This window comes from Callospermophilus lateralis, chromosome 8 (assembly GCF_048772815.1).
Source record: "Callospermophilus lateralis isolate mCalLat2 chromosome 8, mCalLat2.hap1, whole genome shotgun sequence".
NCBI lineage: Eukaryota > Metazoa > Chordata > Mammalia > Rodentia > Sciuridae > Callospermophilus > Callospermophilus lateralis.
In genome coordinates this window covers 107,328,668-107,347,113 of record NC_135312.1, presented here as the reverse complement: position 1 = coordinate 107,347,113, position 18,446 = coordinate 107,328,668, and the positions used below count along the sequence as shown (strand labels likewise).

General features: G+C 41.4%; 1 protein-coding gene across 5 annotated transcripts in view; it reads left to right on the top strand.

Moving 5' to 3' along the window:
* The first annotated feature begins 16,330 nt into the window (after window positions 1–16,330).
* The window catches only part of Rapgef2 (Rap guanine nucleotide exchange factor 2), a 251,756-nt gene continuing 249,640 nt past the window's right edge, over window positions 16,331–18,446 (top strand). For all 5 annotated transcript variants that reach the window (XM_076865043.2, XM_076865040.2, XM_076865042.2 and 2 more), the window contains exon 1: window positions 16,331–16,484. In XM_076865043.2, coding sequence (XP_076721158.2) covers window positions 16,416–16,484 — 69 coding nt within the window. In that variant the 5' untranslated portion in view covers window positions 16,331–16,415. The remainder of the gene's footprint in view (window positions 16,485–18,446) is intronic.

Here is an 18,446-nt window from a genome sequence, read left to right as displayed (position 1 = left end):
ATTTTATGAATGTGTTAGCCAGGTTGACAAGAACAACTTATAGGATGAAAAGTTTATTTCAGCTCATCGTTTTAGAGGTTCAATTCCATAGTCAGCTGATCTTTTGCTCTGGTACCAAGGTGAGGCAGAGCTCTTGGAGGAAAGGTGTGGTGGAGGAATTCTGTGAGGCCAGAAAGAAGAAAGAGTAAGGGGAAGCGGCCCCAAGGAAAATAAAACCTTGTAAGGGCATTGCCCACAGTGACCTACCTCCTCCTGCCACATCCCACCTACATAGTTACCACCCACTAGGTCCATTCAAACTGGGATGGACTGATTAGGCTACAGCTCTCATAATATTAATGTTTCTGCTCTGAACCATTCCTGCATTGTCTCACACATGAGCTTTTGGGGGGCACCTCAGATCCAAACCACAAAAATGAGTTTGTTAGCTATCTATAAGTTTAAGAATACAAATGAGAATTGAGTTATTCTTTTGTACAAAATAAGGAAGTACAACATGTTTAGAGGAGAGGTAGAGTTTCAAAAGTTAGTGGTTTGGATAGCGTGTACAGCAATCATTTAGTTGGATCTCTGTAGGGCAAAGCTATCACATGTATTTTGTGTTAAGAAACTTCTTGCAATCACGCAAACTAGAACAACGCTTGATACCTGGGGGTTAAATAGGGTTGCAGTCACCCTGAGTGTACTGGGAGATAACCATTATATATAAATATATATTTATATATACTATATAAATATATAAAAATCATATTATTTTTTACTTTTTAAAACCATATGTTTAAACTTAAAAAGACTGTTTTGGCTGATGGCCCCTTCCACTGTGGTCCTTGAAGAATAAAAGATTCATATCACAGTCACAGCAAATAGCCCCATTCAGTTTCACAAGTTGCCCCTGGAGTGGCTCATGTGTCCCCAGATCATGCTGGATTTTCTTCCCATAAACCCTTTTACAGCTAACTAGGACTGGACGCAGACTCAAAAACGTTAAACATTGAAAATATTAGGTTGCCCTACTCCCATATTCAGTTCTCCAAGAAAAAACAAATACTTATTTGTAAGGTAGAGTCCAATTTCTAATTTTCCTTTTGATGAGTACTTCGATTGTTTATTTTCTCTTTCCCTTTATTCTTTGATCCCTTCTTTCCTTCCTTTCTTTTGATCCCTTTCAAAATATTTTAAAAAGAAGTTCTGCTTCTGCTATGCTACTGTCCTAAATATTAGTTTAGTCTGCCCGTTTGGATACTCAGCATACTATCCCCTGATGGACACATCACAAATGTTTCCAGTGTATGGAGGCCCTGATAAACCATCTCTAATATGAATCCCAATAAGGTGGTCTGTCTGAATCCATCCTCTAATGTAATTCAGAAAGATTAGTCTCTTTCCCTCAAATATGAAAAACGAAAAGCTTAAGACCTGATTGGTAATAAAAGGTATCTTATAGACAACTGAGTGACTTTGAATACAGACTGAATTTTACATATTATTTAGTCAAATTTCTTAGAAATTATACTGATACTGTGATTATATAGGAAAGGCTTAATGTCATGATGTAACTAGGTAAGAACTTGGGTGTCTTAGACTCTTGCTCCATTTTGCAAAAAAAAAAAAAAAAAAAAAAAAAATCTGCATCTGTAGATACTGTATACAAAGAGAGACAAATGCAAAGACATTCTAGAGCCACAGGGGACAACGCAACAGTCCTCCATTTAACTACATAATTAACAATTGGTACAGTAAATATTAGCAGAGAAAAGGACAGAGAAACAGAGAATGCAGATGTGAAAAAACATGGATATATATATATATATATATACACATATATATAGTTATTTTATTAATCCTCTACAGAAAAGTTGAAATATATATACATTATATAATAAAATAACCACATAATCACTGAAACTAGAATATGAAGTATTAAAAGAATCACAGTTGATATTATATAATGTTGACTAATTTTTTTAAGAATCTATAAGATATTTGAGGTATGCAGCTTTGGTTTTTAGAAAATTATCAAAGAAAGCTAAAATGATTAAGATCATTTAAGATCATAAATAGTGACTTATTTTATTTTTTAGAGAGAGAGAGAGATGACAGAGAGAATTTTAATATTTATTTATTTTTTTAGTTCTCAGCAGACACAACATCTTTGTTTGTATGTGATGCTGAGGATCGAACCCAGGCTGCACGTATGCCAGGCGAGCGAGCTACCGTTTGAGCCACATCCCCAGCCCATGACTTATTTTAGATAAGATGATTTATGAGTACACAAACACACAAAGACAAACTAAATAGGTCCCAGAAGTCATTGGCCAAATGCTGGTCACTTTCATTTTTTCTTTTCTTTTCTTTTCTTTTCTTTTGTGGTACTGGGGATAGAACCCAGAGCCTCACACATACTAGGCAAGGGCTTTAACACTGAGATACAACCCCAGTCCTTAATATTGTTTTTTCCTTCCACCACATAAACTTTCTAGTAGCTCAGAACTTGTTAAAAATCAATGAAGCAGGGACTGGGGTTGTGGCTCAGTGGTAGAGTTCTTGCCTAGCATGTGTTGAGACACTGGGTTTGATCCTCAGCACCACATAAAAATAAATTAATAAAGGCACTGGGTCCATCTACAACTAAAAAATGTATTTAAAAAAAATCAGTGAAGCAGGGCTGGGGATATAGCTCAGTTAGTAGAGTGCTTGCCTCATATGCACAAGGCCCCAGGTTCAGTCCCCATAACCACCAAAAAAAAAGAAAAAAAAAAAAGAATGAAGCAGTGGGCTGAGGCTGTAGCTCAGTGACAGAGCACTTGCCCAGTATGTGAGTCACTGGGTTAGATCCTCAGCACCACCTAAAAATAAATAAAATAAAGGTATGTGTCCATCTACAACTTAAACAATTTTTTAAAAAAAAATCAATGAAGTAATATTTCTTCTACTCTCCTGACCAATAAAATGTATTTTTTCCATTTATTCATCCAGGTACTAAAAATTTAGTCACTGTCTATTCTTTGCCAGGACCCATGTTAGTTTCTGAACATACAAAAATAAAAATGCATGTGTCCTGTCCTTAAGGAGTTCACAGTCAATTGGAGGGCAGACATTTGACACAGGAATAGAGTATAATATAAAAAGTGTAGGCCAGGTGTGGTTGTGCATGTCTGTAAGCCCAGCGACTTGGGAGGCTGAAGCAGGAAGATGGCGAGTTCAAAGCCAGCCTCAGCAAAAGTGAAGTGTTAAGCAACTCAGTGAGACCCCATCTCTAAGTAAAATATAAAATAGGGCTGGGGATGAGGCTCAGTGGTCGAGTGCCCCTGAGTTCAATCTCTGGTACCCCCCCCAAAAAAAGGTGTTACAATAGTGGTACATATAATCTACTGTGGGAACACAGATTAAGAAGCAGTAATTTAGCTGATATAGGAGGAATGAGGTGAAGAATCAGGTAATAATGAATCAATAGTAAGTAATACAGTAACAAAAACAATGATAGTGGTCATACACCAAACAAATCTTAAATGTAATTGTACTTTTGGAGGGGTAGGTTGACAGAGGCCAAATTACCAGGCAAGGGAGGGGCCAGGGCATAACAGTGCAAATCTTGGGTGAAAAGATTTATCAAGCCTATCCGCCTAGAACATTTTTGCCATAGTCACAAGTTCCTTTCTCAGGTGCTTCCCATATGTCATCTAGATAATATTGCTTCCATTTAAAAGAGGCCCTGAGGCTCACAGGAGGCATGTGATTTGCCTCTGGACAGGCAGCTTGTATGTGGCAAAACAGAACCTAGGGAAGAACTTGGGTATCTCTGACTCTTGCTCCATTTAGCATGCAACACTGCCTTCCTACACACCTTTGATTAGGAGTGTATTGAAAGACCAGGAATTTCACAGGTGAACCAAGGAGAAAAGTGAATTGTAGGCAGGAGGAGAATATGCAAGCATTAAGGAATTAGAGAGCTGGCAAATCCTCATAGGCACAATTATTTGGAATAATTAGAGTAGAAATTATGTGGGTGGAAAGTGCTGGCAGACAAAATCAGATAGGCCTAACTGAGCTGGAACAAGTAGGGCTCTTGAATATTGCACAGAGGGGCTTATATTTTAGTGGAGTAAGTACTGAGAAACCACTAGAAAATTTTCAGCTTCCGAATCACATGATCAGATCTGCCATTTAGAAAGATGACTGTGCAAAGGCCCAGACAAATTCTAACAAGAGGCCAGCCAGGACAAGGACAAGGGCCAAACAGGGGGCGGAGTCTGCACTTTGGCTGGAGGCACTAAGCAGAAGAAAGAAGTCCTAACCTTTTGCATGTATTCCTTACACAATTTATGAGACTTCCTTTGACATGACAAAATGTAAACACCTTTTCATCATCATCTTCAAAACCATCATGTAACATGTTCTTTTAAAGAACATCGAAAGGCACTATTTTGGTTCTGAATGGTTCTCAGGAAAGCAATGTTCCCTCTTAAACTTTCAGTCATGCTGCTTCTTAGGAGGCATTTTGGGTGGATGGGAGACAGGAAATAAGGTTCAAAGGAAAGCTATCTGAACAAGGCCAATGGCAACAGAGTGGTGGTAGGGAGGATTGGTTATGATTCAAAGTAACATGATAACTGATTGAACGCAGAGACTGAAAGTGAGTCAGAGGTGACTCCTAGTTTTGCATGAGGAAATGAGTAGATGGTGTCATTCTCCAGGATAGGGGAATATTTGAAGAGGTTTTGAAAGAAAGATGTAGAGTTAAATTTGGAGTTGTTGGTTTTACATTTGGATGTCAAAATTATTCTGGCACCATTTGTTAAAAAATTTGTCTTTTTTTGTGATATCTTTGTCAAAAATCAGTTACCAATATCACACTATCTTGATGAATCTAGTTTTTTAAAAATATTTTTTTAGTTATACATGGACACAATATCTTTATTTTATTTATTTATTTTTATGTGTTGCTGAGGATCAAACCCAGAGTCTCTCAGGTAAGCGCTCTACCACTGAGCCACAACCCTCGCCCTGATGAATCTCCTTTTATAGTGAATCTTGAAGTAGGGTAATACATACTTTGAAGAACTTCAACTTTATTATTATTTTTTTAATCAGAAGTGTTTAGCCTTTCCAGGTGAATTTTAAATCTTTTTTTCTTTCTTGCTTTCCTTTTTTTTTTTGGTGTTGAAAATTGAACTCTGGACCCTGTGCATGCTAGCTAAGTGCTTTAACTATTGAGCCCCTTATGTTTTAGAATCATCTTGTCAGTATCTACAAAAAAAAAGAAAAAAAGAAACTTGCTGGGGGGCTGGAGTTGCGGCTCAGTGGTAGAGTACTTGCTGGGTACTGGGTTTGATCCTCAGCACTGCATATAAATAAATGAATGAATGAATGAATGAATGAATAAAATGGTCCATTGACAACTAAAAAATTAAAAAAAAAACACTTGCTGGGCTTCTGGGTGGGATTACATTAATTTGGCAAATCAAATTGGGGAAACTGACATCTTAATAATATTAAGTCTTCTAATCAGTGAATTTGGTGTATGTTTCCATTTACTTACACATTTTTAAAATTTCTTATGTCAGGGTTTTGTAGACTTCTGAATACAGAACTTGCTCATAGCTTGTTAGATTTACCCCTAAGTACTTTGTCTATTTTGGTTGGACATACTAATTTTGAGTTGTCTATGTACTTCTTATATGTGGATGTCATACGGATAAATAGATATGAAGCCTGGAGGTTTGGGATGTGGTTAAGGCTGGGCTTCAGGCTTGGTATAGTCACCTTGCTCAGAAAATGTCACATTTCTCATGAATGTAATACAGAGAAGAAAATAGGGCGGGTTGAATTACTTTAACAATCAACAAATGGTTAATCATGGCACTCGATGTTCTAAGAAATAAATCAAGGAAGCTGGGCTCAGTGACATATGCCTGTAATTCCAGTGATGCAGGAGGCTGAGGCAGGAGGATTACAAGTTGAAAGCCAGTCTTGGCAACTTAGTGAAACACTATCTCAATAAAATAAAAAGGACTGGGGATGTAGTTCAGTGCTAGAGCACCCCTGGGTTTGATCCCCAGTACCATAAATAAATGAAGGAAGGAAGACCCAAGGATCCCATGATAAGGGGTTAACACAAGAACTTTAGCATCAAGGAGTGTATATTTAGATCCTGGTTCTGGGTCTTTGCAAGTCTGTTTCCCTGATTGTAAAATGTGTTAAGTAATAATATCTACTTCTTAGGGTTTTGGGAAGATTAAATAATACAAGTGCATTTGAAGGGCATAGAATAGTAAGCATTTATTTCCTGTTAGCCACTTTTACTAGTTGTATAATGACTTGCTGGGAGACTGCTGTGGGAATGGCTTGGAAAAAAAACTTCATGGTTTTTAAGATCGTTGGCATTTTCTGATAATAATTACTGATTTTCAAAGAGAAAAATTGTGATTCATTGACAATAATTTTTCATGTACTAGGTATGCTCAGATTTTGGTGCCCCATTCCAAAGATGACTTGCATATAAGAAAGAATCTATAACACCTGGAATCCCCTGCTAAAATCTGTTTGGAAACCATGCCTACTTGGTGATTTTTGATATGGGATTCAAACATCTCCCAAATTAAGTATGAGAGGTAACTGTAGATCACAAGGGATTCATAATTTCTTTCTCGAAGAAAGCAAGAAAAGTGATTAGAACTCATATCCTTCCCCCATCTCTCCTTATTCTCACTGGTTGCCTCTTGCTCACAGAAGTTAACCTGGTAGTTCATTCAATCTGTCTCCAGCTTTGCAATGAGCTGACCCAATCCTGGACCCAGAATTCTTCATAAGAATCCCACTTCAGGGAAAGGACAAAAATTGTGCAGTGACAACTGTATTATTTGGACACTGCTTTGTACTTTGTTTGATGGAGGAAAGGGGAGAATTAGAACTCGTTCAAAAGAGGACCATTCTCTAATATTGGCAGCTATCAGGATAGAGATTCATCAAAAACATTAACATGGACTATAAATGCGCTAATCAGGCAAAGAAGCTAAACTTAAACTCTGCTGAGATGTCTCCTACTGAGCTGGGCATGACTGTGCATGTCTGCAATCCCAGTGATTCTGGAGGTTGAAGCAAGAGGATTGCAAGTTCAATGCCAACCTCAGTAATTTAGGGAGGCCCTCAGCAATTTAGCAAGACTTTGTCTCAAAATTAAAAAAAAATTAAAAAGGGTTGGGAATGTATTTCAGTGGTAAAGCACTTCTGGGTTCAGTCCCAACTACAAAAAAAGAAAAAAAAAAAAAAAAAAGAAGAAGAAATCTTGTTGGTCTGGGATTCAATACTGGTGTAACTGCTGTTATTCCTTCTGGAAGTTCTGAAATGTTATGTGTTCACAAGTGTTTGATGAAATTTAGACTGCAGAAATTGTGCCTTGAAAGTGATTTTTATTTTTACTTTTGGTACCAGGGATTGAACTCAGGGGCACTGGGCCACTGAGCCACATCCCCAGGCCTATTTTGTATTTTATTTAGAGACAGGGTCTCACTGAGTTGATTAGTGCCTCACCATTGCTGAGACTGGCTTTGAATTCAAGATCCTCCTGTCTTAGCCTCCCAAGCCACTGGGAGTATAGGCGTATACCATTGCATCCAGCTTGAAAGTGATTTTTTTTTTTTTAAGTTGTATTTGGACACAATACCTTTATTTTATTGATTGATTTATTTTTATGTGGTGCTGAGGATCAAACCCAGGGCCTCGCACTTACTAGGTGAGTATGCTACCACTGAGCCACAACTCCAGCCCTGAGCCACAACGCCAGCCCGATATCTTTATTTTTTTATTTTTGTGGTGCTGAGGATTGAACCCAGGCAGGCAAGCAAGCACTCTAACACTGAGCTACAGCCGCAGCCCCCTCTTTTTTTTTTTTTTTTTAAAGAAATTAACTGAAGCTCACTTTGGTTCTCTAAGTTCAAAATTCTGTAAAGTTAGAGGTTGATTTTTTTTTTTTTTTTTTTTTTTGGTACTGAGTAATGAACTCAGAGTCACTGACCCATTAAGCTTCAATTTTAAAAATTTCTTGGGCTGGGATTGTAGCTCAGCGGTAAAGCGCTCGCCTAGCACGGTCAGGACCCAGGTTTGATCCTCAGCACCACATAAAAATAAAAGGCATTGTGTTGTGTCCATCTACACCTAAAAAATAAATATTAAAAAAAAATTTTCTTATTTTGAAACAGGGTCTCACCAACTTGTTCAGTTCACCCCCAGACTTGCCTTTCTTCTGTCTCAGCCTCTTGAGTTGCTGGGATTACAGTAGGTTGATTTGTGTGTGTGTGTGTGTGTGTGTGTGTGTGTGTGTGTGTGTGTGATGCTGGGGAAGGTTGATATATTTTTAACCTAAAATCTTTCCTAGAAAACTGAGGGGCCTCTGTGACTAATGTAATTCCTTCTTGGAAGAAGGGAGAGATGAGAAAGAGTATTTACTCTTATTAATCCTGTTTTGAGTCATTGCCATATTAATCTAGCAAGAATGATATGACTAACCACGTTTAACATAGATAGAAACTTCTGCTCAAAGAGGTTACTTTCTTTACTCAAGGCCACCGAGTTAATGTGTATCATAACAGGTTTTCAAATTCAGTACTGTCTGGCATCAGTTTCCAAGGTTTTTCCACTATACCACTTAAATATTCAGCTATGCATGTTTAAAGCTAAATGTATTGACTGAACTGATAATACAGATTGTGTTTTTCCCCAAGTAGAAATGGATAAAATTCTGTTACTGCAATCACTTTGATGCTATTTCCTTTGTGTCAATAGACCTGTCTGTGAGGCCTATGACCAGGCTGGGGTGGAGCACTGTGAGTTTTTATTGGTCTATAACTTGGTCTAATTATCTCTGGATTCTTATAGACAAGCAATGACAGCAAAAACTCATTCCTCTTAGGTGAGATAAGCATAAGGTGAAACTAAACTCTGCTTTTAATGGCTTACCAGCATTTATCTCTAGAAATATTTATTTTATGTGATAAGTAAAATATTATTATATGAAGACTACTGGAGATAGCCAGGGCCAATTGTGCTTACATCTCGAGGTCTTGGACCATTCTGTTTTCTTCTGAGCCATGTCCATATAGTATCTTAGTTTTCTAGTATGTGTCTCATCCAAAGTTCAAAAGTTCCTCTCTTTTTGTCATTTGCTTGTGTTTTCCTCCCTGAGGTTTCTAACTCATATACTCTGCTTTGTCATATTTAAGGATTCCTCTTGTAACTCCCACAAAGGCAATGTTCTTTTCTTCTTTTGCTTGACTCCTTTAAATTTTTGTCTTGCAACATAATGGACCTTCTGATAGAAAAGTTAAAATAACAATACAAATAAAATAGCTTCCTCCTCTAAGAAAGCCCTCAGTTCTTGTTTCCCACGCCCTTGTTTGCCCTTCACTTCCTTGGCCTAATTTAGATTTGTAAACTCAACGCATAGGCATTTTGTCTTTGTTTATGTACACATTGTGCCTAGCTCTAGTCTTGGATTTAACAGATATTAAATAATCATGACTTTGGAATGGTGATTAGTGTTGACATTAAAAAAAAAAATTACAGCTGGTCAGGAATACTGCTTTTTGTTGTCCTTGTTGTTGTTTGTTCAAATGACCCCAGTCTGATTTAACCCTCTTGTGGTAGACAGCTGCACCAGAGTACATTTGCATTTACCCTTGAAAACCACCTGGAGACCAGAGCTGGCAATAACTGCAGCTGATCTAAGGAACACTTACAAATTCTTGTACTGCATACCAGTTTGCTTGTGGAAGTAATTTCAGCGTGTATAATCACCTTCACATAACTGGAGAAACCCAGATACAATCTTATATAATGCCCCATCATGACAGGATTATTTCACTGGGTTAACTTTGCATGCTTGAAATTGAAGTTTTTTTTTTTTTTTTAATTAATTAATTTATTTTTTATTACTTGGGCATTCAATTGATCCAGTGTGGGCCTTAAAAATCTATGCATGAAGTATTCTTATCAACTGTGTATGGCATTAATATTGTGAGGTTTTAACATGGGGTCTTTAATTTACCTGTTTTCTGGCTTAAAGAGACTTTAGCCTGTATAACCCCTTTAGAGGTTCCCTTAAAATTTGTAGACTGAGGTGGGTTTGTAGCTCAGTGGTAGAACACTTGCCTAGCACATATGAGGCACTAGGTTCAATCCTCAACACTACGTAAAATCAAATAAATAAAGGTATTGAGTCCATCTATACTAAAAATATTTTTTTAAAAAGAATCTTGGGGAGCTGGGGCTGTGACTCAGTGGTAGAGTTCTTGCCTAACACGTCTGAGGCACTGGGTTCAATCCTCAGCACCACACAAAAGTAAATAAATAAAATAAAGATATATATATATATATATATAGTTTTGGACTAGGGTTGTGGCTTAGTGGTAGAGTGCTTGTCTAGCATTCATCAGGCACTTTGTTCAATGCTCAGCACTGCATATAAATAAATAAAGTTCACTGACAACTAAAATTTTTTTTTAAAAATTAAAAAAAAAAGAATCTCATAAAAAAATTTGCAGACTGATTTTGGATCACAGTTCTGTGGAGCAATTTGTAAAAACAAATGCCAAACACTTGACAACAATAGGAGAAATTGACAGTGGATCTAAAGTTTAACAATGCATTTACTTTCAGAAATAACAGCACCAGCTTTCTCACAATAAGGAAAATAAAGAAGGAGCTTCCACCTCACCCTAATATTTCAAAAGTAAACAAATCAATGGAGGAAAGTGGTTATGTCATTGTGAGGAATACAATAGTGTAACTCAATAGAACAGCTTTGTTAATGTTTGTGTATCCAAGGTAATAACATTAATAAATCAGGAGAAAATATTTTCTTTTTCTAGAATCAGTTCGCAAAGACCTACATGAAATCTACATTACTGTAGTTCTTATCCATGTGGGAGCATCCACAACTCTAAATTGATTAGGATACTCAAATTGAAGATTCCAATTCTAAATTGTGTTTTTGATACACTTCATCTAACTTGTTTCAAGAGCTCTGGCCTATTTCCCACTGGGACTCTCTGGAATGCAATTTGCAGGTAAATCCAGTATTACCTAGTGGAGCATGCTTACTGAGTAGAGACTGGGTCTGAACTACAGCCTTCCATTCTCCTGAGATTCTTACTGACTTGACTACAAGGGTAAGAGAAACTGAAAAACAATGCTTAAAAATGTTTCTTGTGGAGAGGAAAGCAAATCGTATGAGGAATGTCTTTAATAGAGCTCAACCTCTCAGCAGGAAACCTTGCCTTGGGAGGGTTGCACAGCTGGAGAAAGTGGTAACAAGAAGAAGCTCCCCTCTTAGCAGAGCAGAGAAGCCTCCTGGATCCTTTCTATGTCCTCCTTTTAGGAGAGGTGAGTAATACAAACCAGTGTCTGGAACATGGGACATGCTCCCACTTGGCAAGGGAAGGGACCACTTTTGTGTTATTCACTGTTGGTATTCCAAGCATTCAGATCAGTTCCTAGACTATAGTAAGCACATAATAAATATTTTTTGACGTACTGACCAATAAGCACTCAATGTATTCATCAGTAAAATGATTCTCTACCTATTTACCATCTCTCCCTAATCTTTCTTGTGTTGTAGCTGGGTTCAGATTTTTTTTTTTTTTTTAAATAAAAATGACTAAAACCTAACCTACATTATATATTTAGGGATGTGTTAGATTTTGCAGTTGGAAAGATCAAACCTTTTAAAGTCACAAGTAGAATGGCATTAAGGCCAAAACTTGAAATGTATTTCTGGATCTAAAACTCAGTGGTTTATCTCTTTACCTTTCTCTGAATGATTTTCTAGGTAATTGGATGAATAAAGAACAAAAACTCTCTCATTTTTATACTTCCCTTTCTGAGGCAGCATAATGGATTACTTTGATTATGAATTGTTGACAGTTTGGTTTAGAATAGTTGGCGGATTGTCAGATCTGGGTCAAATTCTGTTACTTCCATGTTGTACCTAGTATAGTGTTCATACGCAAATGTTGATAAAACAGAAATGCATGCCAAGTATAAGGTGTCTTAGATTCTGAGTGCTGATAGCATTGTTGACATAAGTAGATTATAAACAGAGGGGAAATTAGCTTTAATTGAAGTTAATTGATAGATTATAAGTGGACAGTGAGTCATTTTGTTGGTGGATAAGACATACTATTATGCCTTACCTGAGGTCACTGGTGCAATTCTGTATCACAGTAGAGTAGTCAGAGGAAAAAAAAAAAAGGAGTTGGTATGCAACTAGAATTCACAATTTTCTTCCTGAGCTCTAGCTGAAAGGGGTTCCTGCCCAGTGACCATGCTTTGGAGGGTTCTCCTCTAGCTTCATCCCTCCCAGTGATGCAGGAGGCTCCAAGCACTACCCTGGACCTTACTACCCTCCCACTTCCAGGCCTCACTTGCCAACGATGCAACTTGGCCTGAGGAATCACCAAGGGGTGGCTTTTGTGAGGGATGTGGTATAGTTTAGATGTGCAGGATGCATTATCCTGTCTGAGCCTTTTTTAGGGGATGGGATGGAGCTGAGACAAGGAAGAAAAGGGGATGCAAGTTACAGGCCAGAAGTCGATATGCCCCACAGGGATACCAACCTAGTTAAATTGTAGTGTTTAGTATTTATAATAGAGTATATGAATTTTCATTTGTTAGTTTGCTTTAGACATTCCAAAGTTAAAAAGCAGGCCTGCAAGTAGGGCAAGTCACATAGCCTATTTTATTGTCAGTTTCCTCATCTGTAAACAGGGTGATAATAACTGTCCCACTAAGCTCAAAGGGTGGAGATGATGAGAATGATCTTAAAAATAACTATCATCTGTTGAATACATACTATGGTTCAGGCCATATACAAGACACTTTGCATGCATTATATTTGATCCTCACAAATTTTCAGGGTGTACAGTTTTGGTTCACTTTTTGAAGAACAGAAAACAGGCTTAAAGAGGTTAAGTTTCCTCTTCCAGCTTCTCCCCCACTGAGACACAAGTGAGATAATGTATGTAACAAGCTCATACAAATAGAAGCTAATATAGTAGTTGCTAACTCATTTATCCATTCAATAAATTTTTGTTGAATGCCTATTAATGTATTGAGGATATACCAGTCAACAAAGGAACAAAAATCATTGACTTTAGAAGCTTACATAGGATGTTAGATGGTGTGTGGAATTAAAGCCAGGGTATGTGGAGTCATGGGGAAGATGAGATTTGAATAAAGATGTGATGGAGGTGAGGAAGGACATTTTATCTTTTGGCTGCTGATCTGTGTGTATGTTTTTCTTTTGGTGAATATGGGTGGGGTGGGTGAAAGTGAAGAGAGACTCCAGTAGTAGAAGGAACAGCAGATGGAAAGCCTATAAGACAAGAATTTGCTTACTTTTCTAAAGCTCAGACCCTGGTCAGAGCTTTAGCTTTTACAACTTGGTAACAAGGGGAGCTAAGCAAAGAAGTGATTTGAATGAAGTGAAAGGATTCACTTTGGCTGAGGTGTTAAAAATGGTCTGTTGGAAGCAAGGGAAGAAAAAGGAAGACCAGGCAGGTGATTGTTGCAAAGTGCAGGCAAACAGTAGTTTGGACCAGGGTCACAGGAGCAGAGATGGTAGACAGAGATCAGAGTCCAGATACAGTAATTAGCGGTTTTTACTGTCCTTTGTAGTACATAGGAGAAAGAAATCCAGGAAGATTCTAAGGGTTTTTTACTTGTGTGATGACAAAGGTGTAGATGGCATTAATTGTGATGGTCAAGGTTGCAGAATGAGTATATTTTGGGCAAGAGAAAATGGAACCTGTTTGTACATGTTAATTCTAAATTGTCTATTAGACACCAGGTGGAGAGGTCAGGTTTATTTTTTTACTTCATTGGGTTTGAATTCATTTTTTTCTATTTATAGAGTTGTAATGGTCCTTATGTTCCTTTGTTTTCAAGGTGGTGGTCTTGGTTATATAGAATTTGATGTTAGTGCTCAACTGAGAGAAGAAATATTAAGAAGTAGTTTCAGCAAAAGTAATAAAAAAGGATCTATAGATATAATTTGTAACTTGGATTCAGTTTCCAAAAGATGGACATGTCTAAGAAGCCATGCAATATCAGTGCCACACACATGACTTAAGGATACCCAAAGGGTAGCTGACAACCTATTCCAAGTGTTTAAAATAAACTAGATATTGAAGAAGCATGTGTGAAAACATTTTTAAAAAGTAGTGTTCATAAATAACTGTACTAATGGTTCTCGGTCCCACACAGACATCAAAACATGAACTCATTGGTGCATAGAGCTAAACAAAAATAAAACTCTGAGACCAGACAACAAAATGATTTCTGATGCTTGGCTAATGACATATCTGCATCAGGGCTGACATCACATAGCTCAGACTGGCTCAAGGAAGGAAAAATAAAACTGCGGGAGCATCAACATCTTAAGAGACCTTGTTATGGTCTCTGCACCAAGGGAATCTAGCTTGGAAACTTGGGATCTAGAGAAGGAGCTATGCTCTGCCCAAGGCAAAGACAGATTATTATTAGTAGCAATAAATGTTTCTGATTATGTCACAGAACTTGCTGTCCTGGTCTCTAACAACGGATCACCATTAAATCTGGCATGTTTGTGTGTCTGGGGGTGGTATTGGTTCTGTTGTTGAAATCGGCACGTTCCCATCTGCCTACTTTTGTGATCATGTGAGTGTTTGAAGGTGCCAGAATGAGCACGGAAGTTGGACAGGAACGTTTTCCCAGAAGAAATTACAAATAAGCAAAATCGTAAGAGGATTTATCGCCACGGAAGCACCCAGAGTCAACCCCTGGGTTCTAAAAGAATGCTCAGTATGGCCCAAGTTCTGGCTTCTGCTCTCGGTCAGCTTTCAGCCAGATTGGTGAGGGCTGGCGCCAGGGTCATCTGGGAGAGGCGACCCCACGCTGCTGGGTCTCCCGGGACTGGATGCCAAGGATGGGTAGGGGCGCAGCGTGATGGGGGGCGGGTGTTGGGAAAGACAAGTCCCGCGCTCTCCTCAGTCAGCAAGACTTGGCGGCGCCTCCTCTGGGCCAGTCAGTGCCGGGGTTAGGCCAGATCAGCTCAGGGCGCTGCAATTCCCTCGCGGTCCCAGTGCTGGTGTCACCTGGTCGCAGCCAAGGTGCTGCTCTCCAGCGAGGGCGCGGCCGACTGGCGGGCGCGGAGAGCGCGAGGGGGCGGGACCGGCGCGACGGGGCCGCCCGCCCCCCCGATGATGCGGCGGCCGCCGACTGGCCTCCGCCTTGTCACTCACTGCTCACCATGGTTGCAGCACAAAGCAACAAGCCCCGGAGGCCGCTTCCTCCCTGAGGAGCGGCTCGGGCGGCCGGAGAAGGCGCAGGAGGAGGAAGAGGCGGAGGAAGAGGAGGGGAATCGCCGCTTCCCAAACACACTCTCCAAGGGGGCTGTGCGCGGCGCTCGACTCGGCCCTCGGACACCCTCCCGCCGCCGGGAGTCCGGACCTGGGCTACCCGCGGTCCCTCTTCCCCTGCTCCACCGCGCGCAGACGAGGAACAAAGTTGCCGAGGGCGACCCGGAGGCTGTAGCCCGGCTGGGGCTCTGGCCGCGGCGGCGCCGGCGCCAGCGCCGAGGCAGCTCCGTTCCGCGCGCGCCCATGGGGGCAGGCGGTGGCGGGGCCCACGACGGCGGCCGGAGCAACAGAGGCGGCGGCGACGGCGGCGGGGCGGCGCGAGGGGATGCAGCAGCAGTCGGGAGGGACGGCCGAGCCCAGTAGACCGAGCCCAGGAGCGGCGGCGACTGCAGCGAGCGGGCTTCGCTGCGCCCGGACCTGAGCCTGACCCACCCGGTGCGTCCTGCAGACCAGCGGCGTCCAAGTGCCCAAGGACTGGGGACGCAGGAGACCCGAGTGCTTCGCGGAGACCCCTGGGCGGCGACGCGAGCCCCTGAGAGGAGGGGGCGACCCTCGCGCAGGGGGAGAGGAGGCTCCGCCTGCCTGCAGCCCTCCCCCTCGCTACTGCCACTCGTACCTCCCTAAAAATAACTCGGGCCCGCTGAGGCCAGGAGGAGCCGCCAGTGTCCCCCGAGCGGAGCTTGGGGAGGCGTGTCGAGCCAGGGCCAGGAGGGAGCCGGGCGCGCCTGTAAACCTAAGGAGCCAAGCGGCGAGGAGGAAGAAGGGGACTTCCCTGCTGCCTGGAGCGCCTCAGGCTTGACCGCAGGGACCCTCCCGGCCGCGCGTTTCGGGAGCTGAGCGCGGAGGGCGCCCACAGCGCCTGTCCCGCGCTCTCGGCCCGGCCAAGCCGCCCTCGCGCCCCGCGCAGCCGCCGCGGTTTGGCTGATTAGCCCGGGCGGGCCGCGCAGGGCGGCGGCGGCGGCGCTGGGCCGGGAGGAGGCCAGCGAGGGTGCCGAGCGGCCCCGGCCCGGCCCGCGCGGGGAGATGGCGTCCTACGTGGATAACAGCTTCCGCCAAGCGGTGATGAAGAACCCCGCCGAGAGGACCCCCCAGGTGAGACCCGCTGCCTCCGGTCGCCTGCACTTGGCCGGGTTTGTTTCTCTCAGGCTGCACCTTCTCCTCCGCCACCCTGTCCTGACACAGCTCTTCCCAAGCACCCCACTTCTCACATCAGGACTTCCAGGCCTTCCCACCTCCGAGTCTTTTTTCAAGGGCGTCCTGGATTTATTTTTCCCTCCCCTTGCTATTCTTTATACTTCTCACTACTGAGCTCGGATTGCCCGGCGACAGAGGGGTGTGTGTGTGTGTGTGTGTGTGTGTGTGTTCACGCGTGGACCTTCTCTGATTAGTCCCCTGCTCCCCAACAGTGCTCGGACCTCTGAGTCTCAGCGGGTGGGATCTTACCTTCCCTGTGCCAAAGATTACTCTTGCCACCCTGATTTCTGGTTCCCTTCCTTCCCTTGCATGTGGCTTTCCTTTAGACTTCAGTGGTGTTTGATAATGTGGGATAATGTGGGTATAGGAGGAAACTTGTATGGTTCTGGGAAAAGTCCATGTTGAGCTTCTAAAGTAGAACATTAAGGTTTGTGTATTTATTTACTACTTTACTTTTTGGAAAAAAGATGCTGCTTTTCATTGAAGGGGAATCAGTTGAATAGTCAGTTTCAGAGTTTTTAGTTTCAATTGCAGATGTAACTGCAGAGCCGGCACATTCAAAAACACCCCCCTGGAAGGGCACCCTGCGGATTCTTCTGGTGTTGCACAACCTTGTCAAAAGTAGACGAGTTTGTTAACCTTTCTATGTGTGTTTACCGCCAGGCTTCTTTTTCCTCTTACTTCAAGTGGAAGAATTGTTCGTGGGGTTGGATTTGGTCATCTCAAGTTGGACTAGAGAAGGAGAAATTTTATAAAAATGTGGTGGTTTGATTTTCTTAGCTATAAGTTTCTGAGATGATAATGACGCATATTCCTAAGCATTGGGATGGGTGACTACAGGGTATCCTTCTTGCCAACCTTTTTAAGGCAAATAAGCTCTCCTGATCCTGGGACCATCAGATACATTAGGATCGAATGCTCAAAAAGAGTTGCTTTGCTAGTTAGGTGTTGGATGACATCTGTCCAAATCCAAATTGCTCTTATTTTCTGACATTGATTATTCTTTAATGTGGGGAGAACAGAATAACATAGAATCTTCCGATGGTTGTCATTGGACAAGCCCCAAGAACGGCACCTGGTGCCATTTTGATTTTTCATTTTCTCTGATGGAGCTGTCACATCTGGGGTATCATGGATTGATATCACATATTTACCAAACCTATGGAAAATGGGCCATAATTTTACAAGGCAATTTATTTTAATGTCTCCAGAAAGTTCCTATTCTCAAACGCTGTTTATGTGAAGATCAAGGAATGTTCTGCTTTGATCTTGTCCCCACCCCTTGGTGTTTCAGTGCCTCTCAAGTGCCTTCCTCCACCAGAGTACTGCTTTAAAATTTTCAGTTGCATTGGAGTCTTCTGCACCTGAAAATGCACATTCCTAATCTCAGTGGGAAGGAAAAGCAAATTTCAGTGAGATATTTCACTTCTTTTCAAGAATAGTGTTTGAAGTGCCAAGTGAAATCACACATGCTGAGAATATTAGAACCTAGCTAGGCTGGTCAGGAATGATGTCAGAGCCTTGTAGTGGAAATTAGAGATGGGGGAAGTGGTGTCTTCAGTTGATTAGTTAGAAGAATAACAGTACTTGATGGGGTTCTTTTTTTTTGTCTTTTTTGGAACTGGGGGTCGAACCCAGGGCTTTGCGAATGCAAGGCAGACGCTTTGCCACTGAGCTACATCCCAGCCCAGAATAACAGTACTTGAAACCTACTATCAGGTGGACGGATGGATCGGCAAACAAGACTGGAAGAGACAAAATCTCCACTGTGACAGCCTGTGTGTATTGTGCCAAGTAAATGAACTGTTAAACTTTCCTTTTCCCCTGCCAGTTGTATAGAATGGAATAAAAACTGACCCA